This window comes from Astatotilapia calliptera, chromosome 9 (assembly GCF_900246225.1).
Source record: "Astatotilapia calliptera chromosome 9, fAstCal1.2, whole genome shotgun sequence".
Lineage (NCBI taxonomy): Eukaryota > Metazoa > Chordata > Actinopteri > Cichliformes > Cichlidae > Astatotilapia > Astatotilapia calliptera.
Window position 1 is genome coordinate 3,817,317 of NC_039310.1, and position 13,746 is coordinate 3,831,062.

Sequence of the window (13,746 nt, forward strand, 5' to 3'; positions counted from 1 at the left end):
CCAATTCTACTTTTTCTACATAATCCATCATACAAAATGTAATCAAATGGAAAAGTCTCTTTTTAAAACTTGTTTTATTAGTTTTAATCTTTTAACTTTAAGCATCAAGCAAACATTTAATTATCTGCATCATTCTCTGACTGGAAGAAATTAGTTTAACATTTAAACCTATTTTCTGCACATTCCAGCACATAAAATAAAATATTTTTTGTGTTTACACTCAGTCTTTCAAATAGATGCAAGTAAAACACAGCAGAAAATAAATAAAGTCAAAGACTCAGCGGTCCTGTTGCTCTATTTTCACCTGTAAAGCAGGAGTGGGGTAGGCGGAGGTTTACCCTGGTGCAGGTGTGCCGCGGTCAGTGGAAGGATACGGCAGTGTCTCTGTGAGTTTCCCATCACGTCGTAGCTACTCGGTGCTTGTTGGAAGTTTAGGGGTTTTTCGCTGTAAAAAGAAGTTTTCTTCCCACGCACAGCGGACACTAATGTTTTTGTCACTTTTTATGGAATCAAACTCAAAGTAAGGTCAGTACTTCCACGCTTTAAACGCTGCACGCTCATACTCTCTCTGCACTCGATATATGATCCACTGTTGATCTGCACACAGCTGTTGTAACTAACGGCGCACTCGCTTACGTCACTGTCGTGAGACATTCTCGCAAAAAAATCACGGTTTTAGTAATGCAGTAACGCAGCGTTCCTACGGGAAAGTAACGGTAATCTAATTACAGTTTTTGCAATAGTAATCCCTTACTTTACTCGTTACTTGAAAAAAGTAATCGGATTACTGCCCATCTCTGTTAATGACAGACAGCAGTGAAGGACCAATGCTGATAAGAGCACAGTGAAGTTTACGTTTGTTTCTGTCAGGCTCAGGAGGGACTCGGAGGCAGACCGTCACTTAAGTTCGTGATTTATTTACACACACAGACACCAGGTGCGAATATATACAGGTGAGGGGGCACAGGAAGAGGGTCTCCGGGAAGCACAGGCACGGGAAGAAGAGGGCTATGTACAAAATCCACTGAAGCTCAGGTAGCTCGGACTCCGGCTTTAGCTCACCAACGGCGGTCCTCAGGCTGGCGAGAATCCTGGCACAGAGAGGAAAGGCAGGTGAGTAGTGGCACGACAGAAACTCGAAAAACGGCTCAGATAGGTGATGACACTGACGAGTGTTACACAATAATCCAGCGAGGAAGCACTCTCAGCAGCCGCCTTAAGAAGTGAGTGAGATGATTGCTTGCAGGTGTCCGAGCCAGGGGCTGGAGCCGTCATGACTCCGCCCCGGTAGAGCGCAGTGCAGGGGAGAGAGAGAGATGCAGCACAACAAAAACACTTGTAGCCATACAGAGTCAGCCGAGAAGGCACAGGGTCATGACAGTTTCAGCCTGTCCTGTCCAGCAGAATGTGACGTCAGGCCAAACATGAGCTCTATAAACTCTTCTTCATGTGTTTCTTTTACCTGATTATTAATTTCTATCAGTAGTTTCTTATTACAGTCCATGTGTGATATTGATTGATTGATTGGTAATTTATTTCAACATGTGAACAATATACAAGTACATTATAAATATATAAAGGAGAAAATGGAATAAAAGCATACTAGCACACAGAGAAGTGCCATCCATGGCCAACTCCTGCACCTTTAAGAAAAAACATGGGCCCACAATAACAATGGAGTACCACCATAGACAGGGCCTCCACCAGGAGACCCCAGGCACCAGGGCCCCAGATCCCACACATGAAGCCCTGGCGAAGAAGCTAGCCGCTCAGCCCAAGGACAGCATCCACCACCACAAGGACCCAGACCACACGCCACCCACCCGGACCCTCACCAACAACAACTAGATCAAAAACACATACATGACAGAAGTGTCAGGCATATGGAGAGACAACACTGCAGCTGACCACACCCACTAATGCAACTGATTGATTCATTTATTGATTATTCGAGGAGATTATCTCCACTAATGTCATCTAGAAATAAATTCCTGTATTAAACAACAAGCAAGTCATTGTTGAATGTCCAATTTATGAGGTTAGTTTTAGAGGGAAACAGTAAGAACTGTGTGTGTGTGTGTGTGTGTGCGTGTGTGTGTGTGTGTGTGTGTGTGTGTGTGTGTGTGTGTGCGTGTGTGTGTGCGTTTGTGTGCGTGTGTGTGCGTGTGTGTGCGTGTGTGTGTGTGTGCGTGTGTGTGCGTGTGTGCGTGTGTGTGTGTGCGCGTGTGTGTGTGTGTGTGTGTGTGTGTGTGTGTGTGTGCGTGTGTGTGTGCGTTTGTGTGCGTGTGTGTGCGTGTGTGTGCGTGTGTGTGTGTGTGCGTGTGTGTGCGTGTGTGCGTGTGTGTGTGTGCGCGTGTGTGTGTGTGTGTGTGTGTGTGTGTGTGTGTGTGTGTGTGTGTGTGCGTGTGTGTGTGCGTGTGTGTGCGTGTGTGTGCGTGTGTGTGCGTGTGTGTGTGTGTGCGTGTGTGTGCGTGTGTGCGTGTGTGTGTGTGCGCGTGTGTGTGTGTTTGTGTGTGTGTGCGTTTGTGTGTGTGTGTGTGTGTGTGTGCGTGTGTGTGTGTGCGCGTGTGTGTGTGCGTTTGTGTGTGTGTGTGTGTGTGTGTGCGTGTGTGTGTGTGTGTGTGTGTGTGTGCGTGTGTGTGTGTGCGCGTGTGTGTGTGTTTGTGTGTGTGTGCGTTTGTGTGTGTGTGTGTGTGTGTGTGTGCACATTTTAAATGATGTAAGATGAGTGATATAGGTAAAGTGTTCCTCCGTGAATATCCTCTGCTGTTTTTAGTAGAGGAATGTGATTCAGCTGTATCATCTCTCAAAGCCAGGCAGAAAAATCTATACCTAAATATGTGCTGTTACCTGGCTGGAGGTGTGTGGTGGGCGTGTTCTAATGGCCACTAGACTGCAGATGGAAGTCAGCTGAACTTTGTTTTCTTACTCCCACATTTTGATAGTCATAGTTATGGTGGCAGCTGTAGGAAAACAACTGCTCAGGAAGATGATAGATGAAAAACGTTGTTAGAGTGAATTGTTTAATGTTGTCATTTTTATGCTTGCCAACTCTGATGAAAGGAATTTCACTGTCCTTCCCCCCACATTCTCGAGGTGGGGGGCTGTAATGTTTTATTGCAGATACATCCTGGAAGATCTGCTTCTTTTGATGTAAGCTTCCTGCTTTTATGACCCTTTGGTCAGCAGGAGGTAACACACACACACATTCTTACAGAAGTTCACACATATACATAAAATGCTTTGTCTTAGAACCAAGTGGGCGTTGCTTTGCTATGATGTGTTTTGTGTGAACTGTCTCTCAATAAAAAGGCAGCAGGAGGAGGTCAGAGTCGGGGTGATTTTCGTGGTGGACACAGGCCTCCCTTGCGCAAGTGATCGATCAATCGACTGTCTTGTTTTCTTCATGATGAATAAGTCTCTAGAATTAGCGGGGCTTGTGGAAACACAGACCCAACAAACATAATTGTTTGTTGTACCAATGTACCTGCACATGTGATGTGACAATAAAAGTGATTTGATTTGATTTAATTAGAAAGAGATGATGAAAATATGCACGAGGCCTTGTATGTTCGTATTTAATGGCATCAGTGCCTCTTTACATAACAGGAAGTGCCTGTGAAACTAAAGCTGAAAAACATGATCAGGTACATTTAGAGAGTAAGCTTAGTCATTCCTCATTAGTCTCTGTCAGCAGAGCTGAAAAATACTCAGCCCAGTATGAAATAAACAGACATTTTTTGAACAGAGACATGATCTGATGGTAAATGGCCTGTATTTATATAGCGCTTTACTAGTCCCTAAGGACCCCAAAGCGCTTTACACATCCAGTCATCCACCCATCCACACACTGCTGATGGCAGCTACATTGTAACCACAGCCACCCTGGGGCGCACTGACAGAGGCGAGGCTGCCGGACACTGGCGCCACCGGGCCCTCTGACCACCACCAGTAGGCAACGGGTGAAGTGTCTTGCCCAAGGACACAATGACCGAGACTGTCCGAGCCGGGGCTCGAACCGACAACCTTCCGATTACAAGGCGAACTCCCAACTCTTGAGCCACGATCGCCCCTGATGACTAAAGCTGCACAGGTTCGAACACTCAGTCAAAAACGCTGCCACAATAAGACACCAGAATCTAAACCCAACAGAAGCAGAGTCGGTACTTACAGGAATAAGAGATTTGTCTCCTCCTGCCCAAGCAGTCAAGACCGATGGGGGTGCTGTGGGAGAAGCAGTGGGCCTTGATGGGCTCCAGGGGGGCTCCGGCATCTAGCTGTGGAAATAGAGCATGTTTTATTATCATCACTGTTCATTGGCACCCCGATGAGGATCATTAACATGTAACAGTCACATACTGGACAAACCTGAATCATGAATGGGTGTTCGAGAGACAACATGTGGGTTAAATAATGACAGAGCGGTGTAAGTATGTATTTCCAATCTGAGTCACTTTATGTGACTTATGTGGGTTGAAGGCTGAAGGGCTGCCAATCGTTCCAGTGAGCTGGGACCTGGACAAGGCTTTTTCTACCAACCTCTGCACTATGAGAACATGAAGGAGTTTTTAATCTTGTTCAACCGACTGAAAGATGTGAGAACATCCTGATTCTCTGGCTTAATCACCAAGAACAATCCTGAGTTCTTTCATCAATAGACTTCTTACTTCTGCTCTCTTTCTGGTTTTCCTGCCATGTCATCCAATGTCCATGTCCTGTCCAAGTGCCTCAGACTACCCTGTTGTCTGAGTTTTATCCAAGTTTGTATTTCCAATCCATATGTCCAATGGATATTATTCCTCCGAAATTCTATAATGGGGTTCTCCTTGTCATCTACCTCTGGCTCCTCTCCAGTATCAATCAGTCTCTATAATCGGGTTGGAGATAGCTTTAAACAGCTGCTGTCATTCCTTTGCTTATAAAACCATCCCTGGAAGGTTGTGTTTTTTACTAACACAACAACTAAAACACACGTCCTTCCTGGTGAACAGCTGTCTCCAGAAGACCAAAGGGAAGCTTATCGACTGGTCCCAGGTTGAATCCCACCAAAGGACACACAACTATCATCAGGAGGGCCTGTCAGTTTGGGGATTTTTGTGAAATAAATGTATTTCTTTTTGTTTAAAAAAATATCCACTTTGGAAATAAGTGGATCTTGATGACTACTTTTTAGGGCTCCTCATTCTGCCACTTCTTGCATGCACGCTATCATGGTCTTCATTTGTATACATGTGTTTGTGATATATATTGGCATGAAAAAAACAGTTAATTAATTGCATGCGTGCATGCGTGTGTGAAAAACTCGTGACTCTGTTTAACAGTGCTTAGGAAATACTTCAGAAATGCATCATTTTCATAAGGGGGCTAATAATTATGGAGTCCCTCAGGGTTTAATGCTTGGACCAATTCTCTTTTCTTTGCATATGTCATCCCTGGGTTATTAAATGATTATTTTCATTATTAAAGTGTTTCAAAGACATTTTCTATCACTGCTTTGCAGCCAATACACAACCTCAAAAGCCTCTCCCACCTGCATGAGTATTTGAATAGTGTCTTTTGTTGTAGTCTCACTTTTCACTGCCTTGGTTTTAGGTATTGTACAAGTGAAGACTGTCAGAAAATGACTACAGCAGACATCTCTTTACAAAACAGAACCAGCTTTACCCCGATCACATTTGCACACCAGACCTCTGCCTCCCCATCACATATTTATAATACAACAGATGAAAACATGGATGTGTCGTGGGCTCCCTAGTTAAATTCAATTCAGTTCCATTTTATTCATATAGCGCCAAATCATAGCAACAGCTGTCTCAAGGCACTTTATGTTGAAAGCTAAAGACCCTACAATAATACAAAGACAATCATATGACCCCCTTTTGTGCAAGCACTTTGGCCACCTCGGGAAAGAAAGTATTGCACAAATGGAAGAAAGCACATCTTCAAGAAACTTAAAGAAGTCCAGTTGCTTTCTGTCCAAGCGCCTTAGATTATTAGTTGAAGAACTGTGCAACATCCGTCACTCGGCTGTGACGGCCGAGCCCTGACAGTAAGGTAGATCCTACAATACGCAGGCAGCAGATCCAACATTGCGAGCTGGGTTTCAGCTCCACTTCTAACCCCAGTCAGTATTTGCAACACTCACTGTGCTCATACAAAGCTTTTTATCAGCCGTTTGCTGAACACATCAGCAAACGACTGTTGCAGTGCAGCAACACCTGCTCTCTGGGCCTGTGTAAAATGGTTATTACAACGGAGGGAGGCAGCAGTGGTGGAATTTGGCACCACCGGCCCCAGCTCATATATCTCCTTAACCAGGCTCACCAGAGATGCAGTTTCAGCCTCTCTCCATGCTTTTAGGACTTTGAGGTGATATAGCTGTGTGACCGTACCACTTCATAGTCAACGTTGCCCACTCACCGTGTGACCACAAAGGGTCCTTGCCACTCGGTGAGCAACTTTGAACTTGAAGGGAGTAATACAAGCATTTTTTTCTCCCAGTAAAATTCCCTGAGTCCTGTGTTGTACAGGCGCTGTTGACACTCCTGGGCCTGGAGCAAATGCACTGAATTTTCACAACAACCCCAACTGTGCAAAGATGCACACGAAAGGAGGTCGGACACCAACTAGTGAGAAACAGAATGACAAATGGAACAACACTGTCATCCCTTATGTAGCAGCTTTGTCAGAGAAACTCGGGAGAATCTTCTCCAAGCACGACATCCCAGAGCACATCAGACCCAGCCACACACTCAGGCAACAACTGGCCAGGACAGATTTCCCAAACGCAAACTAAGCAACAGTGTATGCTCTGCAGTGCAGTGAGGAGTGCTTAGACTTGTACATCGGAGAAACCAAACATCCATAAATGTATAGCACGACATAGAAGAGCCACCTTGACGGGGCTACAGACACCTTAGAGGGCAGGTATCAGAAGGAAAGCAGGCTGTGGTCTCTATGGAAAAAGGATAGAAGAAAAAAATCATGCAAGATCATTGCCTCTATTGCAGTGCTTACACACTCAAAGTCCACCCAGCACCCAAGCCTGGGGCTCTGGTGCAGTAGCACAAACCGAAGGGTGGCTCTCTGACAGTTACTTGCTGGGGATCTCTTCAAACAGAGTTTGTGAACAGCAAATATCCACCTTACGTGCAAATACAGTTAATTATGGATTGGGTGCATATATCAGCTTCTGTGATGCATGAACTGTCTTTGTGCCGTGTTCTTCTATGGTGTTTGGATTCTGTGCGAGTGTGGTGATGTAGAAATACTGTCACACGTTTGCATATTTCTGATATCTCTGAAGGTAGGAACTGCTGCATCGGTATTATTACCCTTGTTTTTATCATGCATGTTATATCACTCTCACGTAAGTCTGTTTTGTCTTCGCTGTGCATTTTTCCACATTGTATTTGACACTGATTGAACCTGTAAATGTTTTCCCTGTTTAGAATAAGAGGAAGTGTTATTTACACATAAGTGCTGAGCAGGTCAGGATTTTGTACTTCTACATGCTCAACGTTACATGTTTCTAATTTTACTCCACATGCCTTCTCTCTTCTTCTTAAATCTGTGAATGTGTCTTGTTTTCATGTGCACAATGCTGCTGCTGTGTCTCCACAGTACTGTCCTGTGTTTCCTAGTCTCTATTCAGTCTGTCCCCACTGTTGTCCTCAGGTTGTACAAGCAACTTCACTACTTGAGTGTCTGAAGTGTTTACCTTTGCATCAAATGTCTCCGTTTTGTGTTGCTTTTGAATATGCAGACTGCATGGCTCTGTGCCGCCTGTAACAACAGTTTGTAAACTGCACTGCTCTTTTAGTTTCTCTGTGTTTAAATGGGGTTGGATCTCAACTGAAAAAAGGTCTTTTTTGATGAGTTTCAAAGGAAGATTTGGTGCCACACAGTTTTCTGGTCCTTTTTTCATGCTGTAAGTAGATGGTTTGACATAAGTCTCTGTGACATCTCGGTGGCTGTCCTTTGCTGATACTGATTCTCTGCGTCGAGCCTTAGTGTGCCCACTGCAGACGCTGACTCCCATTGTTTGTCGAAAAATGTAGGCATCCTCCAGTCGCAGCAAAGCGTCCACAGAATCCTCTCCTTCTCCACTAAAATCTGACAGGATGTCACTGTGCCATGAGCAGGAGTCAAAGTACTCAAATGTTTCCCCATCTCCTGTGCTTTGCTCACACCACTTCAGGGAAACCGTACCAAAGCCCCTCTCCTCTGAGTCCATTGCTGCAGAGAGGCTGTGAGAGTCGTCAGGGGCTTCCCGTGGCTGTGGAGACATTAAAGAAGACGAGGTTGAGTAACAAACCAACAAGTTTAGCACACACAGACATATATCTATCATTTTATACACTACCGGTCCAGTTTGTTATTGAAAACTATCCAGTTTAATGTCTCATTGCACTCTGAAATGAAAGCATAGTACAAATAACCAATTGGAGTTGAAACAAAAAAAAGAATTCATTAACTCATCAAAGTAGCCACCATCCATCCATCCATCCATCTCCATCCGCTTTATCCGAGGCCGGGTCGCGGGGGCAGCAGTCTAAGCAGAGTAGCCACCTTTGTGACGAATATTTGATTTCTATTGTAGAAACACGGCTGTGTTCAGCTGTTATATCTGTCAAAATTCTTCCCATATCTGCAGCACAAGTTCCCATAAATGTGGACCTTGTAGTTGCTTTGCTTTCACTCTTCTGTCCAGTTCATCCCAAAGCAGCTCGATGGGGTTTAAGTCTGGAGACTGTGCTGGACCTCCATGTTTTCAAGCTCACTGCCCTGTTCTTTGTTCCTGAGGTGGTTCTGACACAGCTTGCACTGATGCTTTGGGTCATTATCCTGCTGTAGGATGAAGCCCTGACCAACTAGACACATACCAGAGGGTCCTGCATGGTGCTGCACATTGCTGTGTAGCTGTTTAGGTTCAGGGAGCCTCTCTTTGTGTGCAAAATCGTATACAGTATGCTCGTTTGTTTTGTGTATCTGTTTATTTCAGGTTCTAGCATTGTGCTATGCAAAGCTTTGCACATTAGCCTGTTTTTTGTTTTAGGCACCATTCAAAACACTCAAGGTCATCTTGAAAACTCATCAATCAGACTGACCAAGCTAGTTTAAACAAGTGCATCTGAAAATGGAGAGAGTCATTTTATGAATAGCTAGTGCAGCTGAAGGCTCCTGACTGTTGTACTGGTTCTCTCCTTCTTTGCACAGTCGAGGAGCATGTCAGGCTATCTTTCACTGTGTGTTGTACTCGTATGCAGGTGACAAATAAATAATCTTGAATCTTGTCTGCTGCCACTTAAGGTCAGTTTAACAAATATCAGGATCAAATGCTTATGTTAGCCAACCTTCTTCTTGTTTATATTGCTTTGCCTCTGCTACAGATAAGACAGAGGTCACAGTAATGTTTATGCTTTTCTGCATAGTAGACCTACCTTTGAACAGTCTGCAGTCTTATTGTTCATACATGTCTGCACTGTCAGCTCTTTGAAGAACCTCAAGCATGAAATGTCTCCATATCATTGTTACTTTGTAAAAACATTTCTGTTTGAAGCATCAGGCTAGTCCACACTCACACATACTACATTCTGTTAAAGGTCAAAGGTTGCACTTACTCTCCATTTCTTCAGTGCACCACCGCTGTGCAGCATCAGAGCACGAACGCGAATAGCAAACCAGCTCAGCAGAGCTCCCATGGTGTGGCTCACATACATTAACACTTCGAACACCAGCATTTACATACATGTGTCCAAGCTCTTCTCTTTCCCAGTACTACATCTTCAAAGATCCCTCCTGAACTCCTCTGCTTTGTCCATGATCATAATTAGTGTTTGTTAATGTCTTTGTTTGATCTTCCACCCCTTCTTTTCTTCTTTTACACACACAGATTTCATTAACAGAAAGTCTTGTAGCAAGATAACCGTAGACAGTGCAAAGAGCAATCCTTCCTGTTTCGCAGTGTTTCAGGGGTGTGGTTACGCTACATTAGCCAGAGCTTAGTCCAGCCTCAAAGCAGCAGGTACACCTTGATCTCTAAATAACAAGGAAAGACACTAAGAAGCCCTGCTATAAATACAGAGCTGCGGTTTCAGACAGAGAAGCTCGTGATCTCTGCACGTAACTCAAGGACATGGGATTGTGCATGGTAGACACAATGGTCTGTTGGTTGGGTCTGCTATAAATTGCTTTTCAAAACTATAAAAGTACAAATTGGCACAAATCAGCGTGTGACACTCTAAGATCAGGGTGTCAAACATAAGGCCCGGGGGTCATAATCGGTTCAGCAGGACTTAAATCCCGCTGACTGGATGGCTTTGGAAAATGTGAAGGAAAACAGAAAATTTAACTGCAATTTAGAGGTTTTACAGCTTTTCCTACTGATAAAGACCTCCCGCATGGCCATTCATGCTACACAGAAGTAATTAAGCCATAGGTTTCTGTCATTTTCCGCATTTAATTCTTAAAACTATAGCCAAAGAGTCGTGCTGACAGATTTCTTTCTGTTAAAATAGCACTTCATTTTGTATACAAGATATTTCAGGGACTAAATGTGTCGTTAAACTTCTGAACACTGGCAGAAAGGGCAGTTTCATTGGTGTGACCCACATATGATCAAAGTCAGCTAGATATGCTTCCAATGTAAAATGAGTTTGCAAACCCTGCTCCAGATGGTTTATACAGTCCCCATCAAAAGTTTAAGACCATTTGAAAAATGGCAAAAAATCCTATTTTGCATGTTTGGATCTTAACAAGGTTCCAAGTAGAGCTTCAACATGCAACAAGAAGAAATGGGAGTGAGACAAAACGTTTTTTTTGAGCATGCAGTTTATTGAAAACAATGCTTAAACTGAAACAGGCTGTTACAGCTGATTATAAGTTTAGGACCACACCTCCAAAAAAAACCCGTAAACCCCCTAAAACAGAAATCAAAGATCCAAACATGAGCTCAGTCGTGAGGAGCTCCACCGTTATTGTTGATCACTTCAAAAATGTATTGCAGCATGCTTGATGTGTTTCCATGAGGTGATGGGAACATTTCTCCAAGTGGGAACAGATGGCCGCATGAAGGGGATCTACTGCCTGGAACTGCTGTCCGTTTTTGTAAACTTCCCTTGCCATTCACCCCCAAAGGCTCTCAGTTGGGTTTAGATCAGGGGAACACGCAGGAAGTCCAGAAGAGTGATGTTATTCTCCTGGAAGAAGTCCCTTGTCCTGCGGGTATTGTGTACTGTAGCGTTGTTCTGTTGTAAAACCCAGACGAGGGCCCTCAGTCATGAGGGATGCTCTCTGCAACATCTGGACACAGCCAGCGGCCGTTTGATGCCCCTGCACCTCCTGAAGCTCTGTTGTTCCACTGAAGGAAAAAGACCCCAGACCATTATGGCGCCCCCTCCACTGTGGAGCGCAGAAAAGGTTGGATCTGCTTGTCATGCCAGTAATGTTGGAAACCATCAGGACCATCAAGGTTACATTTGTTCTCATTACAATAAAACGTTCTTCCACCTTTCAGCGTCCCATGTTTGGTCCAAACGGTCAGTTCTGTGGCGTTCAAGGAGACGAGGCCTTTGAAGACGTTTTATGTTTTTTATAACCCTCCAGTCTCAGATGCCATCTGATGGTTATGGGGCTGCGGTGGGCACCAGCAACGTTTTAATTTGGGTCGAGGATCGTCCAGTGTCTCGACGGGCAGCCAACTGGATCCTCCAGCTCAGTGCTGGTGACAGTTTTTGGGTCTTCCACTTGACTTTTTTGTTCCATAACCCTCAGGATCATTTAAGAAATTCCAAATGACTGTCTTACTGCGTCCCACCTCAGCAGTGATGGCGCTGCTTATGCAGTTCAACAACCCAACCACGTTCAAAACCGTTCTTTTGAACGTGTAAGTGCTACTGGAACAACAGAGTCACACTGCTCAGGTTTTCTTCAAATGAAGAAAAAGATATTCACATCAAACCTGGTTAAAATACATCTATCAGAGTATTTCATGAATGAGAACCAATGAACTCCAATGAAGGCCAAAGCTTTGGCTCTGTGATCTAACTCTTCACTTAATCTTTAAACTACATGTTCAGAGCCAAGACCCACAGAAGCCTGTTGGCTTTCAAACTGATGGAATAAATATGGCGGTTATAACGATAACTCTTTTGTAAAATAATCAGAAGTATTCCAACCAAACTGTTGCACTAAAATCGTACATTTTAAGTGCTGTCTTTCATTTACTCTAATTAAGTGGAGCTGTGTGCCTTAAGAAGCTTAAGGGCTTAGTGGAGGAACCTCTCCAGCTGAAGATGGTGCACAACACCGAGGCACAACACTGACGCCTTACCACATTCATCGTCATCAATGAGATACTGCTCAGAGATGCTCTCCATAGAGCCTCCACATCAATGAGTTGAAAAATAGTGGTTTGACTTTAAGTTTAGAATTTGTCTGCTAAGCATTTTCTGTTAAATGAACTGCAACTCTGTACTGTAGCGCTCACATTTGTAAACACAGGCAGATGTGTCATTTTCCTTGGTTCCTGTTGGAGAAGGTGTGGTACATAAAAATGTAAATGGTAACTTTCTCTCACATTTCCTCAGTAGGAATACTGAAGAGATTATCCACTCTGGGTCATGTAATGAAAAATGCCTCAGCAGAGGTGCCACAGAAGTTTCCTAGTCCTCAGAGTACACAGGAATGGTTCCACATTAAGCACAGCGATATTCAGCACCAAGTTAAAAATGCCTCATCTTCTTGTACAGCAGGGGTCCCCAACTCCAGGCCTCGAGGGCCTGCAGTTTTTAGATGTGTCTGTGATCCATCACAGCTGATTCAAATGGCTAAATGACCTCCTCCACACGTTTTAAAGTTCTCCAGAGGCCTGGTGATGAACTAATCATGTGATTCAGGTGTGTTGGCCCAGGGTGAGATCTAAAACCTGCAGGACACCGGCCCTCGAGGCCTGGAGTTGGGGACCCCTGATGTACAGAGTAAGCCAACAACAGCTTCTCCTTTTATTTGCAGTTTATAAGGCTTCAAACATTTTATATAAAGCAGCAAAGGTAAACGGTTTCTTTCTGTATGTGAAACAGTGAGTGAATCTAAGTGTCTGCCATATTCCAGCTGCACCATCAGACTACATTAACTGGGCTGGAATAAAGAAAACATTAAGCAGCTGTCTGCACTTCAGTGCAAACTGGTACATGTTCTAGTATTTATATTACTTATTATAGTCTCACTGCCCACTCTCAGCACATTCTATAGTTATAAAGAACAGCAAAAACTCCCTGAGTATTAAAAGAAGATCCAAGTTGGCTGCCACTTAAGAGTACTGTATCGAATGAAATGACTCGCCTAACTGTCAGTGTGTCTGTAACCACTGAAAACAAAAACACTCCCACATCCACAGACGAGGATCATGACATCTCACATCAGCCGAGCCTGCTGCTCAGCTGTTTCTGACATGCACACAAAGGTGAACATTTTATTGCTATTAAATTTTAGCTTCATATATAAATTACTTTTCATTATTTTATTTTATTTTTTTAAGATTTAACAATGTTGAATTTCCTGAGGGTTTGCCGTAGTCTGTTTTTGTGCAGCTGATAGGAACACCACGTCCACATGAACACAATCAACTGTTTGGGACTCGTTTCAAAAACCAGTTTTGAATTGAATTTCTGTTTGAAAATATATATTGAAACAGAGAAACAAGTAAATGGATTCAATAATCAAAGATGTACTTCTTACAGGGCA

The 13,746-nt window shown here is 43.8% G+C and overlaps 1 protein-coding gene across 6 annotated transcripts in view; it reads right to left on the reverse strand.

The window, feature by feature from the left end:
• arhgef4 (Rho guanine nucleotide exchange factor (GEF) 4) overlaps nt 1–13,746 on the reverse strand; it is a 99,764-nt gene that overhangs the window by 69,299 nt on the left and 16,719 nt on the right. For 3 of the 6 annotated variants that reach the window (XM_026180768.1, XM_026180769.1, XM_026180771.1), the window contains 2 exons: nt 7,721–8,278; nt 4,172–4,277 (listed from right to left, as the gene is read on the reverse strand). In XM_026180768.1, the coding sequence (XP_026036553.1) occupies nt 4,172–4,277; nt 7,721–8,278 (664 nt within the window). Of the gene's footprint in view, nt 1–4,171; nt 4,278–4,368; nt 4,599–7,720; nt 8,279–9,623; nt 10,030–13,746 lie in introns of those variants that run through there. The other 3 variants (XM_026180770.1, XM_026180775.1, XM_026180772.1) reach the window with 3 other exon arrangements.